The 14,663-nt window shown below is 36.5% G+C and overlaps 1 protein-coding gene across 8 annotated transcripts; it reads right to left on the bottom strand.

The window, feature by feature from the left end:
- Window positions 1-425: 425 nt before the first annotated feature.
- Window positions 426-12,962, bottom strand: apba1b (amyloid beta (A4) precursor protein-binding, family A, member 1b). Of its 8 annotated transcripts, none has more exons than XM_065290246.1 (13): window positions 12,833-12,962; window positions 8,544-10,148; window positions 7,396-7,497; window positions 7,274-7,313; window positions 5,129-5,274; window positions 4,600-4,632; window positions 4,303-4,386; window positions 3,999-4,205; window positions 3,738-3,917; window positions 3,419-3,631; window positions 2,315-2,434; window positions 2,092-2,232; window positions 426-922 (listed from the first exon to the last, which is right to left on the bottom strand). In XM_065290246.1, the coding sequence occupies exons 2-13, from the start codon at window positions 10,101-10,103 to the stop codon at window positions 851-853; spliced, it is 2,898 nt and encodes a 965-aa protein (XP_065146318.1). In that variant the 5' UTR covers window positions 10,104-10,148; window positions 12,833-12,962; the 3' UTR covers window positions 426-850. The 8 variants fall into 8 exon arrangements, with proteins under 8 accessions (XP_065146318.1, XP_065146320.1, XP_065146319.1 ...); XM_065290248.1 differs by having other exon boundaries at window positions 3,999-4,202; XM_065290247.1 differs by having other exon boundaries at window positions 4,303-4,383.
- Between the last annotated feature and the right edge of the window lie 1,701 nt (window positions 12,963-14,663).

Raw genomic sequence — 14,663 nt, 5'->3', positions numbered from 1 at the left:
CGTGGGGACATGTCCCCAGCGTCCCCAGTGTAAATGACACCTATGCATTCTCATAACGTTCAACCTAAAAATAACATTCTATTTTCGTAAAGAAAAATTTCTAAACAAAAACAAACCTTGAAAAATAATGTTCTGGAAACCAAAAACTAACGTTGGGGGAAATTTTGTGAACCAAAAATTGTTAGGTGGGAAGCTAGTTACCGGAAGTGCCGTGTCAGTTTAGCGGAAGTCGGACAGCAGGTGAATAGGAAAATGAATGTGCGTCTGAACCAAGACCCACACATTTATTTAGCTTCTGACGCCCATGGTCCAACTTACTTCTGGGTTGTCCTTCAAAATATCTCATCCCTGCAGCACTCTTTAGACATTTGCTCATTTTTATTACGCAGAAGAATATTGTTTGGACTTAAAATAAAAAAAATCACTTAAAACATCCTTACATTTAGTTTATTGATGGCAATCTTACAGCTCATATCTGTGTCAGCAACAATTCATACAGTAGCAACACAAAATACAGACATTTATAACAAACATTACTCTCACTGTGCTCGCTGTCATTCAGCTCTCTGGTCCAGTAGTGTGATGGGCACGTGATGGGTTATCATTCATTTATCTTTGGTACTTGGTTGAACACATTTAACTAATGCCAGTGGATTGATAGTAAGCTTTTAAATACCAGTTCAGACTCAAAGAGATTAAGGCAAGTCAAATGATCGAGGAATGGTTTGGTTTCTACGCTAATGGAATAATAAATACATCCAGTTAAATAAATATGTAAACTCTTATATTAATATTTAAATAAATATGAATCAGCATATGTAATGATGATTTTTTGAAGCCCTGCAGAGATTTAGATGTAGACGGGTTGTTCCTGGGCAGTGAGCAGTCGATACATAGCTGCAGGCATCGTCTTCATATGGATCTGAGGAAATATAAAGACCACATCAGAACTGATTATAATATTCAACTTACTTTAAAATCTCCGACGGACATAATATTTTGTGTCAGCTTTATTTTAGACAGCCTAGAAATGCCTCTGCTATCCGACTGTCTAACCAATGTTTACATATTTGCCCACTTTAAATGCTAAGATTTCTTCTTAATTTGTTTGTTAGCACATTGCAGCTAAAGATACCATTATGTCAGGCTGTATTTCCAGAAATCAGATCTATTTTTAACCGAAAGTGCTCACTGTCTGTTGGTAAGGGAGCGAGGAGCAGTAGCTCATTTGCATTTAAAGGTACACACATGGAAACATGTTTTTTGCTATAACAAATAATCTGTGGGGTATTTTGAGCTAAAACTTCACAGACACATTCTAGGCACACCTGGGTGATTCTCACAAAATTAGACATCATGAAACATTTTTATAAAAAAGTAAATGCTATCAAAATAAGAAGCATACAGTTACAAACATCTCTTCATACTATTTTGCACATGATTTCAAATGACATCATATAAACCAATTTTGTTTTTTTCCACATTTAAGAGGAAATTTTTCATTACCACAACATGTCCATGATCGGATTTGGGTTCTTTGACATGGAAATATTTATAAATAAAAAAATCTAAAAAATAAAAAGCTTCAGTGCATGTTATACTATAAACATTTACAATAAAGAAACATGTGGTGTTTGGTGATCATTGGTAAATGTAAAGACAATAATAAGGAGTATAAATGTGTCCAAGACCAATTTTCTCATCCTCCGCAACAATTTTCTATCATTGTTTAAGCCCTCAAGGAACTAACATTTTCCACAAAAATGTTGGAAGGGACATAATTGACTGTGACACTCAAGATGGCTACCAGGTAAGCAAGCATGTTTGTAAATGTGTATATTTAATGTAACATCATGTTGCGGTAATGATAATTTTTGATAATGATAATCTAAAAAATGTAAATAGTTCTATAGGAAATATTTTTAAATCCTCTAAAAATAGTGGTTATTAAGTTCAGACCTTAATTTTATATGTGCAAAAAATAAATTGGCTTCAAGGGCGTTTTAAAAATTCTGATGACTCCTTCTAAATCTGGATTTCGCGAGAATCACCCATCTGATATTACAACTTTAAAACCTCAGTGTGCGTTACCTCTCCCACCGCATTTGACAGAATATGTACAATCTTCTCATGGGGTGTGGCCACTACGCTCTGACCGTTGATCTCGATGATGCGGTGCCCAACACGAACCCCTCCCCTTTCTGCGATCCCCCCTCGCATGAGACTACAAATCTGTGAACAAAACAAAAACGCTATCAAGCTCCATAAACTGAGTACAAACAGCATAGCATAAACATTTGATATCAGTACCCACAATGCCATTCTGTACACTGAAGCCCAGTTGATAGCGCAGATCTGGCCTGCGAATGAGGACCATGGTGACAGGAGGACACCTGACGATGTTCATCTTGATTCTGGATTGAGCTTTTAGTCCCTGAAGACAGATAAAAAAAAATGCAGCCATATAAGATGCTTTTTCTGGATGAGCAAAACGACCCAAGAAAATAAGTCTAGTTTTTAGACCATAAATATCAAATTTAAGTGATTTTGTGCATAAAACAAGCAAAAAAATGTTCCAATGGGATACGCACATTTTTCTTGAATTTTTCTTGAATTTAGTGTTTAAGAAAAATGTTCAAGATTTTTTGCTTACCCCATGCTTGTTTTATGCACAAAATAACTTAAATTGTATATTTTTGGTCTAAAAACTAGACTTATTTTCTTGGGTCGAATTTTTTGATATTTTTACTGAAAACAAGACAAAAATACTTTTTTAACTTTAATTTTTTGCAGTGTAGACCTATTACGCTGCAAAAAATGACTTTCTTACTTAGAGTTTTTGTCTTGTTTTCAGTAAAAATATCAAAAAATTCTTAAATTAAGATGTATTTTCTTGATGAGCAAAATTACCTCGGAAAATAAGTCTATTTTTATAGTTTTACAAATATAAACTTTAAGTAAATAAGTGCTTAAAACAAGCAAAAAAATCTTGAAATAAGTTTACTTTTTCATAAATATTCAATAAATTTTTTCTTATACCATTGGCAGATTTTTTTTGCTTGTTTTAAGCACAAATTCGCTTACATTTTATATTTTTTGTCTAAAAACCACTTATTTTCATAGGTCATTTTGCTCATTAAGAAAATACATTTTAATTTAATAATTTTTAGATATTTTTTACTGAAAACAAGACAAATACACTAAGTAAGAAAGTCATATATTTTGCAGTGTAGACTTGAAAGTCTGGTATAAAGGGATAAACATTATGCCCCTATGTAAGATACCTAATTTTAACATAATTCTAAAGTAGCATCGCACATATCATTTATGGATAAGACAATCCCAGAATCCCATTCATCTGATTTTGTAGCTAAAGTGTTAGCTAAAAATTTACATTGCAGAAGAACTGAAAACATACTTTAATGATGCTCTGACATGTGGATAGGGGAAGTCCAACCAGACTGGTGCCATTAACAGTCATGATCTGATCACCGATGTTGAGTCTTCCAGACTTGGCGGCAGGTCCAGCGTGCATCAGGCTAGCGATGATAACAGTGGGAAGAATCGAACCCCAACCGGACTCCACGATAACCACGCCCAAAATCTCTCCTTTCTGTTTTTCTATGTACACCTGACACAGCCATAAAATGCCCGTTTATTTTTATGCTTTTCATGTTAACTAGATCAAATTTCAGCAGTTTTTTGTTACTGTAACATTGTAGTGCTGTAAAACTTACATCTTTGCAGTTTTCTGATTTGGAGAAGTGAATGAGGTCATCGTTGTACATGTCCTGAGTGTTGAGCAGATCACTGTACTCTCTCTGGCTCAGGTCCTCAGGGTCAATCCCATTGGCTCTCAGGAACTCCTGATAAGCAACGCTGAAGGCCTGACCAATGGACTGAGCGATCAGTTGAGCCTGGCGCAGAGATAAAACTGCATCAAGATCAATTACCAACAGCATTTCGTGAAGGACGAAGTAAAAACATCGCACACTTACGTCTTCTGATTCAAAAACATGGCAGATCATCTTGTACTGCCGCTGGCTGTCTTGCGCCGGGTTTTCGTGTTGGGTCTCGACGCTGTCCAGGTTCTCCTGAGCGCTCTGAGAGCGAATCATCTTTTTGCGTGCCATCAGCACAATCATGTTGCCAATGTCAGCTATGTAGGAGATGGTCCTCAGCGGATGGTCCATCATGGTGTCCTGCTAAAATAAAGATTAAAATACACTTTAAATTGGCCAGACTTCTATTGATGTTAGTTCTGCAAGACAATTCATAGCATAAAGTGATTTTAAAGTGTACCTGTGAGTAAGCACTAAGCACTTTGATCCTCTGCGTAGATATAAACAGATCCACTTCTGATGCCGCCCCGCTCTCTGTATCCTGCTGATGCCATGAAGAAAGGAAAGCGGTTATTCCTCCAAAAATAGCACATTGTTTTCTAGATGTGATCGGTAAGAGAGATTTATCAATTTAAAATCATCTTCTACTTTTAAACCAAACTAAACATTAAATAAAACTGCGTAAAAAAGCAGAAAATACGATAGTGTAGACACAGATGTGTTTGTCCTTCTAAACACGTTGGAACAGATACTGTACCTTTTTTCGAATTTTGGCCTGTTTCTGGGCTGTCTGCTCGGTTAGGGACAAAATAAAAACAAAATGGTCAAAGAAAGCATGCAAACAAACAAACATAAAGGGGGTCTCAGACACGACGTGATTGGTTTGGAGGTGGTGTTGTAACAAAATAGGACGGCGTGGCAAAGGGGGTAAAGGATGGGTGGGATGTCATGGTAAGGAGTCTCTCGCATTGTGATAGGCTTAAGATTTAAACCTCAGCTCTGATCAGAATGACATCCACTGCAGCCCCAGAGACAAAATCTGACTTTCAGAATCAGCCAGCTGTCACTCAGATCTATTTGTTAACACAGAGATGGCTGAATTGTTTTTCTTCTTTAACCTTATATGAAATTAGATGAAACCAGCAAAGCGAGGGTTTGTGTGTATAGCACATGTTCAAACGTGTTTTAAATTGACAGATGAATAATTAGTACTGTACACCAGAGGAAACTCTGATATATATATATATATATATATATATATATATATATATCAGTGTGATTCTCACCCGGACGCGGGTCATAGCCTCCTGGGCTTGCTGCATGCGTGCGCTCTTTGTGGGTGTTCGTTCTGACAGCATCTGGGTGGAACCAAGGTAGTTTGCAGCAAAAATGATGCCATCAATCAAATCCTCAGGGTCACATGGGCCAGGAACTATGAGAAACAGTCAATCATATCAAAGAAAATAAAGAAAAGTGAACATCAATCTGCTCCACAGGCACAAATTTCCTTGTATAGTTTAATAATCTAAAAATAAGTAGGATTTTTTCATCTAAAATGTAAAATTCTGTCTTCAGTTACTCAATTTAATGTAGCTTCAACCTGTATGACTTCTTTCTTTGAAATCTCAAGTTTCATTATTTTACTTTTTTTAATTGTATTGTGCTAAGATGTACTTAATAATAATATTTTTGCACCGTTGTTCATTGTATTATTGCCAATTCTCTATGTAATGTAAAACTTGTGCTGTCATGTCACTCTTCATTTAAGGGTCGTTTCTATCTAAGATGTGTAATATATATAATAGTGTAATATTTTACCTATTAATAATCTTTATCTATATATTTATTGACTAAACATCTCATAGTCAAAGGAAAGTATAAAATGTTTAATAGATTAGAATTTATTTATTAGGAAACATGTAATATAATTCTCATGTGTTTCCATAATCTGTCTGTGCCGTTTTAGATTAAAAAACCCCACAGATCATTTTTTGTGTCTGTAGCTTTAAATGCATATGAACAACTGCTCCTCACTCTCTTAACAAAAGAGACAGTGAGCGCTTTTAGTTAAAAAAGATCTGATTCTTGTAAATACTGTCTGAGACACTAGTATCTCAGTATTGAGATATGGCAGACAGTGTATAACTCCATGAGGGCAGAAACTATGCTAATGCAGGCGTGTCAATCAGTTGCCATGGGCGGAGCTTTCAGTGTGAAGTCACAATAACAAGAGAATCTGCTTTGGTTTAATAAGGATAAAAGTGTGATGAATGTTTTATTCTAGGGTGGTTGTGTTCACACACTGTCTACACCAGGGGTGTACCGGATCACAAAACTCACAGTTCGTATCACATTGCGTTTTTTTTGAGGCACGGATCAGATAATTTTTTGGAAAAAGGGGTGGGAAAATCTAAAAAGGGGTGGGAAAATCTAATAAGAACAAATAAAGAAATTACTTAAGTTGCATATTAAGTAAAGAGCTAAAATTAGCATAAAAAATCAAATCAAATGATTAAAACACTGTCTTTATTGTATAAATTAAATATAATTATTATGTTTTAAAAGCTACAGAAGTGATTTTCTTTTTGTCCTGGATAGTTTGATTAACATTAATGACACAGACTTAAATAGGATAATTGAGGTTACAGTCTCTTTAAGATAAGCACGAACCTGGTTTCTGCCTCTAATCTTTACATACACTTAAGACATAAACCAATGTTTTTATTAGAGAAAGAATACTGTGGTATTTCAAGATCATTTTGTATCAAGAACTAAAAGATTTTATGTTTGCTTGGATTTTGAAACGCGTCTCTACATGTACAGTATTCACTTTTGAGTGCGCTTAAACAAATTACTAATTACGCATGTGCATCTGTGGGTACAGAAACTGCTGACTTTAGCACATTTTTGTGGTTAAATTGTTTAAATTCACTTGAGTATTAACAATACCAAGCTTTTGAAACACATGTAAATGATCAACTTTCCCTATTTAAGTCTGCGTATTAATCTGCAAATCCCATGCGAGCCGAACCGTGGGTCGTGATCTGTATGGATCATGGATCAACTGCGATCCAGTACACCCCTAGTCAACACACACTTGCGTGTTTCCTTGTCACTCGAGTGTGTTTGTTTGTGAGATGTAGTTTGCAGATCAGGACAAAATTGTCGGCGATTCTTCCTATTGTGGTAAAGTCATGCAGTTTGAAACCCCCTGTCGCCAATCAATCGTGCAGTGTCGACACAGCACCGACTGAATGCTACCCCAGATAGTCATGCAGTGTGAAAAGATCTGTGACCCGACTACTTTGAAAATCGTGCGGTTTGAACTCAGCATTACTCATAGAGGTTATGAGTAACGTAAAGGTGACTAAACAAAACAGAATTTTCCTATTTAGAGAAATATTTTTTGAGGTTGGTATGCTTAAACTTACCATCAACATATGCAGGGAAAGAGGCCAAATTTCTCCTCAGCTGAGAACCAAAAACACAATATAGTTACATTTACAGTAAAAGTGTAAGACATAGCCTATACCAAGTCTTAGTCAAGTATTACCTCTTCACTTGGCATGTTGGGAATCGTGTTTGTGTCCGGGTCATGATGATGAACACTGGAGGATTCTGCTCCCACAGGAAGAACAACATCTTGAACTGGAGCCTATGAAAATGAAGAGAACCGGTGTTTGTGTACTATATGTAATAGTTTACATTTGCAGGATTATCATTTATGGTCTTTTCAGATAACTTGATTTGAATCATTTGATATATGAGATTATTTACAGTATAAAACCAGTAATAAACTTAAGGAGAACTACTTAAACATAATTATGTTCCTTCACTGCAAAAAAAATAATTATTGCTTTACTTTTTTGTCTTGTTTTCATCATAAATATAAAAAAATCTGAGATACCGGTACATTTACTTGATACTTAAAATGACCCAAGATAGTATATTAAATCTTTCACTGTCATTGATGAGTTATCTCGTCAATTAAGAGAAAATGCTTCCCTACCAATGACGAGTTTTTACGGCAATCCATATTTTCACTATTATCCACTAGGTGGGGCTCTTGTTACCCAACTTGTAAAACACTTAAGCATCCACGGAATTCAAAAACAGTAAAGACTCTTCTGAATCTAATCTCTAACAAAAGTCGTCTACAAAAATGCATTTATCTCAGCTTTTTGCTCAAAATTTGGTATTTTTGAAAAAACCTAACAATATTTAAGAGATGATAAAAAACAAATGAAGATAGGATTACATTTTTTTCGTTGTTGTTTAAAAGTAACCCAGCCAACCCTTTCACTACAGTCAGTGGGTCTCTTGTTCAGGCGGCAGCATTCAAGCGGTGTCTTCATAACATTTTTACAACTGCTATTAAGATGCGTTTTGGTCGAGAGACAAATTCCTTTTAATTAATTAAAAAACATTAGATATTAATACAGGAAAAGAAGTGTAAAATGCTAAGTGAGATTCATTTTTGCAGTGTAAATTTATGTATTTCATGTGCGTTTCACTAAAAGCAATTTCTTGGCTGTAAAATATTTTAGATTTCAGCATAACTAGGAGATTTTATATAAGAAGTTTCCATGACTTCATATCTGTGCTCATTAAACAAAATCATCTTTGAGACATTTTGTAAGTCTAGTTTGTTCCATTTTGTCCAATTACGTCTAGAAACCATGAAAGAGAACCATCACTAACCGTTTTCTGTGGAGAAGATTCTGAGTGCTGTGATGGGGACTCTGGATATGACTGAAAAGGAGGTTGAAACTCATCGACGGGGCTCAGATCCTGTCTCATCACCCACACGGGCTCGGTAGGCTTGTCGGGTGTGTAGGGTGAACGCACAGCCTTGGTTTTCACCTCCTCGATGGCCTCCTTAATGTCCTTAATGGCCAAAGACACAGCGTCTCCTGCAACCCTGCAAGACTCTGTTGATTGTTGCTGTGTTGAAGTGTATGATTTGTCAGGTCCTCCTGCTGCTTCTAGTTGTTGGTCAGGTGAAAGACTTAAGAGGGTAGTTTCAGATTGCTCCTGTTGAGGTAGAACTTTCTGTGAAAGACTGACCGAACTTGAACTATTCGTGACCTGTACTCTATCTCTCCCTGAGCTTTCAGCTTCATCTCCTGACTGTTCATCATAGTGGTGCAACCTAGAGCCCACTGAAGAAGGCTGAATAACGTCATTTGGGTCATGCTGGTTGTCGTACTTCTCCATGGATGTGCTCTGGGTCCTCTCAAAGGTTTGAGGCTCCTCAGATTCTGTCTGATATTCCGTTGGAGTCTCTAGTTGTGAATCAGGGCTTATTTGTGAGTATGAATCAGTGCAGGTCTCAGGACTAGAGTCTGGAAGATCATCTTGGTGGTCTTCATCATGATATCTACTATCAATTTCTGTTTCTTTGTTTGTGTGAGTGTTACCCATCTTAAAATGAGTAGAGTTAGACATCAGCTCAGCATTGTACATTCGAAGTGACTCAGTGAAGGATCGCTGAGACTTAAAAATAGGTTTGTTGGTGGCGAATGGTGGAACATCTACTCTTAGTGGGCTGCTTCTTTTGCTTTCAGGATGAAAGTTACTTTTTGAAGCTGTAGTCTTTGTTGTGCCGCAATCCTCCTCTCGGTCAGGTATTTCTTTGGGGTAATCCTGGTCTTCCTTATTCTCTTCGCCAAACATTGATTTTTCACACTGCACCTTCTCCTCCAACAGTTGCTTTGAAGACTCTGGTTCTTCTATATCTGGATCGTGAGCAATTTGTGCATCTGGGCTGTCTTCATTCAGTTTATCAGTGATTGGTTCACCCTGAGGAGAAGGGGTCAGCAGTTCTTGCGAGGAATCTTCCGGAGACACAGTTTCTAAAGGTTGATCTTTTGGAGGAGAGTTGACTGCCTGTTGTTCTTCTTCTCTGTGCTGCTGTCTGTATCTGCTCCGATGGTGTCTTGACGCCTCCGGCTTGGGCTGTTGGCCAGCTTTTGCTTCTGTATCTACACTCTCAGTCCGCCTGCGTTGTGCTTGACCGGGAACATGCCGCCTACAATGACGCGGTGGAGCTCGGCTAGATCCAGACTGTTGCTGGTTGGCTGGTTGATGATAGTGATGATGGTGGTGATGGTGGCCTTGGCTTTCTGCATCCGGATTGTGGAGCTGACATGGCCTCCATCTGGCTCGACCTCCCTCATGGGAAGTCCCATTAGGCTGCTTGCTGCGGTGAGGGGGAGGACCCCTGGGACCCACCTCATCTGGCTCCTCCCTATGGCTCATGACTCTGCCCACTCACTGATCATTCTTTAGATGCTTCAGAATAGCCTGAATGACACAAAGTAAACACCATGGTTAAGTTCTTGATTGAGTTCTTCAAACAGTTTATTTTATAGTTATTTTTAATTGAATATGCATATTTACTTATTAGCGCTATTAAAGGGAACATTTCACAAGACTTTTTAAGATGTAAAATAAGTCTTTGGTGTCCCTAGAGTACTTATGGGAAGTTTTTGCTCCAAATATCATATAGATAATTTATTATAGCATGTTAAAATTGCCACTTTGTAAGTGCAAGCAAAAATAATGCCGTTTTGGGTGTGTCCTTTAAAATACAAATGAGCTAATGAAAAGCAAACACTGATCACAATGATAGTGGTTTATTGAAATTGAAACTTAATTGTGCGGTCAATAATTTTTTCTCTCTGCACTAAATGGCAGTGCGGTGGTTGGGATAAAGGGGTGGTATTATTACAATAAGATCCCCTTCTGACATCACAAGGGGAGACAATTTTCAAATTTCATGCTTGCAGGGAATGGTCTACCAAAATTAAGTTAATGGGTTGTTCTTTTTCACATTTTTCTAGGTTAATATAATCACTGGGGACAAATAGAAACATGGAAAAAGTCAGATTTTCATGGTATGTTGCCTTTAAGTTAACATTCTGATTACGATGTTACAGACAACTACAAGGACACAAAATGGCCCATAGTTGTCAAAGAGGTGGTACCCTGCCAAAAAATAAACCTTTGCACCTAAAGAGTTCATATAAGTATCTCAGAACAGAAGTACATATTGGTAGCTAAGAGTGCATAGTACCTCAAAGTGCATTTTAGTATTTCAAACATGCATATTAGCACCTCAAAAGTATTTATTTTACCAAATGTATGCATATCTGTATGTAAATGGTCCATATTAGGACCTTTTTGAAGGTTTCTGCCGCAGGGACAGCTTTTTTGGACAATTTTATTATGGTAGTTGGTATCACACACCTTAAATCATATACCTTTTGGTATGCAATGCATATTTGCTTAATATCACTACAAAATAAACCTTCAATTACAATCCTACAGACAACTTTTTTTTACAGTTAGTACTGTTAGGGTAAACATTTTATGAAAAATAAAAGGCTTGTTTAATACTACTATTAATATAAATGTAATATTATAATGTATTTGCCTGTACTACTACTCTATATTTACTGTAAGGCTGATTTGCTGCAATAACACACAATTGTGAACAGGATTATAGAAAATACATTTAAATTGAAAATTTCAACTGTATTGGTAAATACTACTTTGATGTACATCATGATATGGATGTTCACTATGACATCATGTGTAAAAACATGGTAATAGCATTGTATTTTTAGTAAAGATTTAATCTTTAAAATGTTCATAGAAGTCATCTTTAAAACTTTATGACTCACAATATGGCTTATCATAATTCACCACAAGAATAATGAGAGGGACGACAGAGATAAACAGAGTCTGGTCAGAAATTGAAATCACACATCGCCAATATTCACCTAACATATGCTTTATATCCAGCTGACTTTCTAATCATTTACATTAAATGTGTTTGACAAACACAGTGCATTTAAGCTATTCACGTGTTTCCTTAGTATCAAATTCATGACCTTTTGCATTGCACAATGCTTTACCAATTGAGCTACAGGAACAATTAAATAATGTAGCTTGTATAATATCACAGTATCAAACTGTTTTGTCTTGCTGTACAGAGAGCTAGTTCATCATGGCAGTGGCTCGGTCCCAGATGGCCTCACTGTGGGCAGTCGTCATACTTCACCAGTACTGGAGTTCAGCAAATTCATCTGTCAAACCTCCCATGAAAACCCAAAGCCAAGGGATTTACCTCCCTATTAACAAGAGATCCACTTTTATTCGTATTGTAGGCCTATTGTTTACAGAGTGCATCAACTCAGTTTATGTGCTGCACTGGATGTAACAAATGTTGTCACTTTTTACAGTCAGTCAAAAGTGAAATTATACACAATATAGGAAGCATATGTTTTATAAATTATACAGTAAAGTAACATATTAATATTTGGTTAATTGTAATAAAAATCATTTATTTATTTTTAAATACTTTTTAAAATGAGAAATAAAAGTTATTATTATTATTGCACAGCAGGTTAAATTGGTTAATTGTGTTATATATTGGTAATAATGCAACAATAACAAATATTACGTACAATATTCGTATCACCTAATGCGCAATTATACCAAATTCTTAAAAAAGCAACAATGTCTATCTGTATTCATCATGACAGTAGGAAAAAAAATCATTTAATCGCATTTTACGTAACGTTATTGTATCTTACAAATGGCTACGATTTACGATTATTGATTCATTTGTATTCGCTGCGGCACAGTGGTCTCTCGTACAGGTAGCATATATAGCGCCATTCACCTCTCTACGCGGTAAACTTGTGCTTTGTTTAAAAAAAAACTATTTGCACTTTGAAACACAAATTGTAACCGATTTTAAGACATTATCTGACGACTTTCACGCTACTAAAAGTTAAAAGCGTGTTATTCTGTAACGAAACGGGCCTGCGCTATGGTGCTGGTACAGACGTCCATCCCCAATGAATGGATGTATGTGGCAGGTGCACCTCCAGTACAATCAGATACAGTCAGTAAAAGGCGTATAGACCTATAGACACATCTGTTCACAGCATCGTTTATTGTATAGCACGGCTGCTTACCTGTTATGAATACAGGCGATAAAGGAGGGCTCTTCGGTTTGCTTTCATCTTCGTCGGTTGCTCTTATCAACACACTGGGATTAGGCGAGCGGATCCCAGACCCCTCCTTCAGCATACAGTGACATCAGAGCGGATTATACACCATTAAATATCCTCTCTGCCCCCCAAACCATACCCGACAAATCGCACCATCTGGTGTTCTTTTGGGACATTTTCTTTTAAACGACTTTTCATTTTTTATTATGTTCATTCATTTTCTCGGAGTTTTTTCCAGAATCCACTTTTCTGTTGCATGTCAATTCAAGAGTAACTTCATAGCGGATATTTCTTTACCAACTATCTGACAGGATAAAGCGACAAACATTAAAAAACATTAAATCATCTCTGGTATTTTTATTTTGTACTAATAACAATGTCGCATCGCTCCAGCCAAATTTAAAGTGTAATATTATTGGTCCGGAACCGGGAGCTTCACCCATAGTGGAATCTCATTGGTCCAAATCCGGTATCACGTAGTTGCGTTTAAAGATGAGAGATGATTGGCAGTGATCTCAAACGGAGGGCTGCATACTTCGGAGGTCGCCTTTTTAGGCTGAATACGTCATTAAGACATTTCAGAATATTAACAATTGTACAGTTTAGTATTATATTTAATTAATCATAAATTGTTATAATATTATTATGATTTGCAAATGTAATGCACAGTTAATTAAAATAAAATGTCCCTGCACCGATACTGTTGCCATGACAGGTCTTAAATAGTTAAGCTTTAGTGTATAGGCCTACTCCTTATAATCCAAAAGTCAAGGTTTGGTCAAGTATTACTCACTGTATCAACAATGTGCTTGAAAATGCAATACAGAGCCTTATGTTAGTTCGACTCTTTTGAAACGAGAAATTGCATATTTGGACTTTAAGTTCGTGTGAATCCTTTAGGGTATTGTTTTGATGAGGTCAAAAATCCCACCCATCTCAGTTGAACCCAGTAAAGTACGATTAATATCCACCCTCCTTTGGCCCTCTTTCACATTCTGACTGCATTACACGTTTATATCATGTTACCAATCTGTGTCCGTGGATTATATGTGACCTCCCAATCCCTCTGTATTTCTCAACTCTCTTTCTCCAGCCACCTGTCACCTGACTCCTCATTATCCAATCAATTCCTCATGGATTAAGTTAATTCTCACTATATTTTTTCAGTTTCACTCCTAAGGTGCTCTTTGTCATTATTGAAATGTGAACATTGTTTCATTATTAATCACTTCTTAGCTTTTAGGGATTTACTTGGTCATGTGATCTTATCAATGGATTTTGTATTCAGTTAATATCTTTAAAGAAATATATACATACATTTTTAATCCCATCCAGCTATTTTTCTGTTTATAATTTCCAGCTGTTGTGGTTTATTCTCGGATCTTGGCAGTGTTATACTGCAGCTATTGTTGGCTCTTGATTGGCACATGGGTTGCTTAAAATTGTTTCATTTAACAAACAGTGTTTACAAAACTCCTGCCATAAAAAGAGAAAGAGAGAAAGATGTTGTGATACACCACATGGCACAGTATGATAGTGAAAATAAATCTTTAGTATCCAACACAAAAATCTAGCTGAACAATATTCATGTTCTATATTAGCCTACTGACGTTTGTTTATAGTTGAAGCTGTAAATTAGGCTACTAATCTAATAGTAAGAATTCAACCTCTGAATCGGATACACGTTACTGAAACATTACTCAATATTTGCAACTTATTGGCATTACAAAAACTGTACAGTTGTATTGCCAAAGCATTTGCAGCTGGGCTGTGTTAGGGTGCGTGCGGATGAAGA

This window comes from Paramisgurnus dabryanus, chromosome 10 (assembly GCF_030506205.2).
Source record: "Paramisgurnus dabryanus chromosome 10, PD_genome_1.1, whole genome shotgun sequence".
Taxonomy (NCBI): domain Eukaryota; kingdom Metazoa; phylum Chordata; class Actinopteri; order Cypriniformes; family Cobitidae; genus Paramisgurnus; species Paramisgurnus dabryanus.
The sequence above is the reverse complement of the archived record's forward strand: the minus strand, read 5'-3'. Positions and strand labels throughout refer to the sequence as shown.

Excerpts from the sequence above, each read along its gene's own strand:
- apba1b (XM_065290246.1), bottom strand. The coding sequence starts at position 10,103 with ATGAGCCATAGGGAGGAGCCAGATGAGGTGGGTCCCAGGGGTCCTCCC. Across the intron at positions 7,498-8,543 it reads AATCTTCTCCACAGAAAACG|GCTCCAGTTCAAGATGTTGT; the intron begins GTTAGTGATGGT and ends TCATTTTCATAG. Across the intron at positions 3,918-3,998 it reads ATGTTTTTGAATCAGAAGAC|GCTCAACTGATCGCTCAGTC; the intron begins GTAAGTGTGCGA and ends TCTCTGCGCCAG.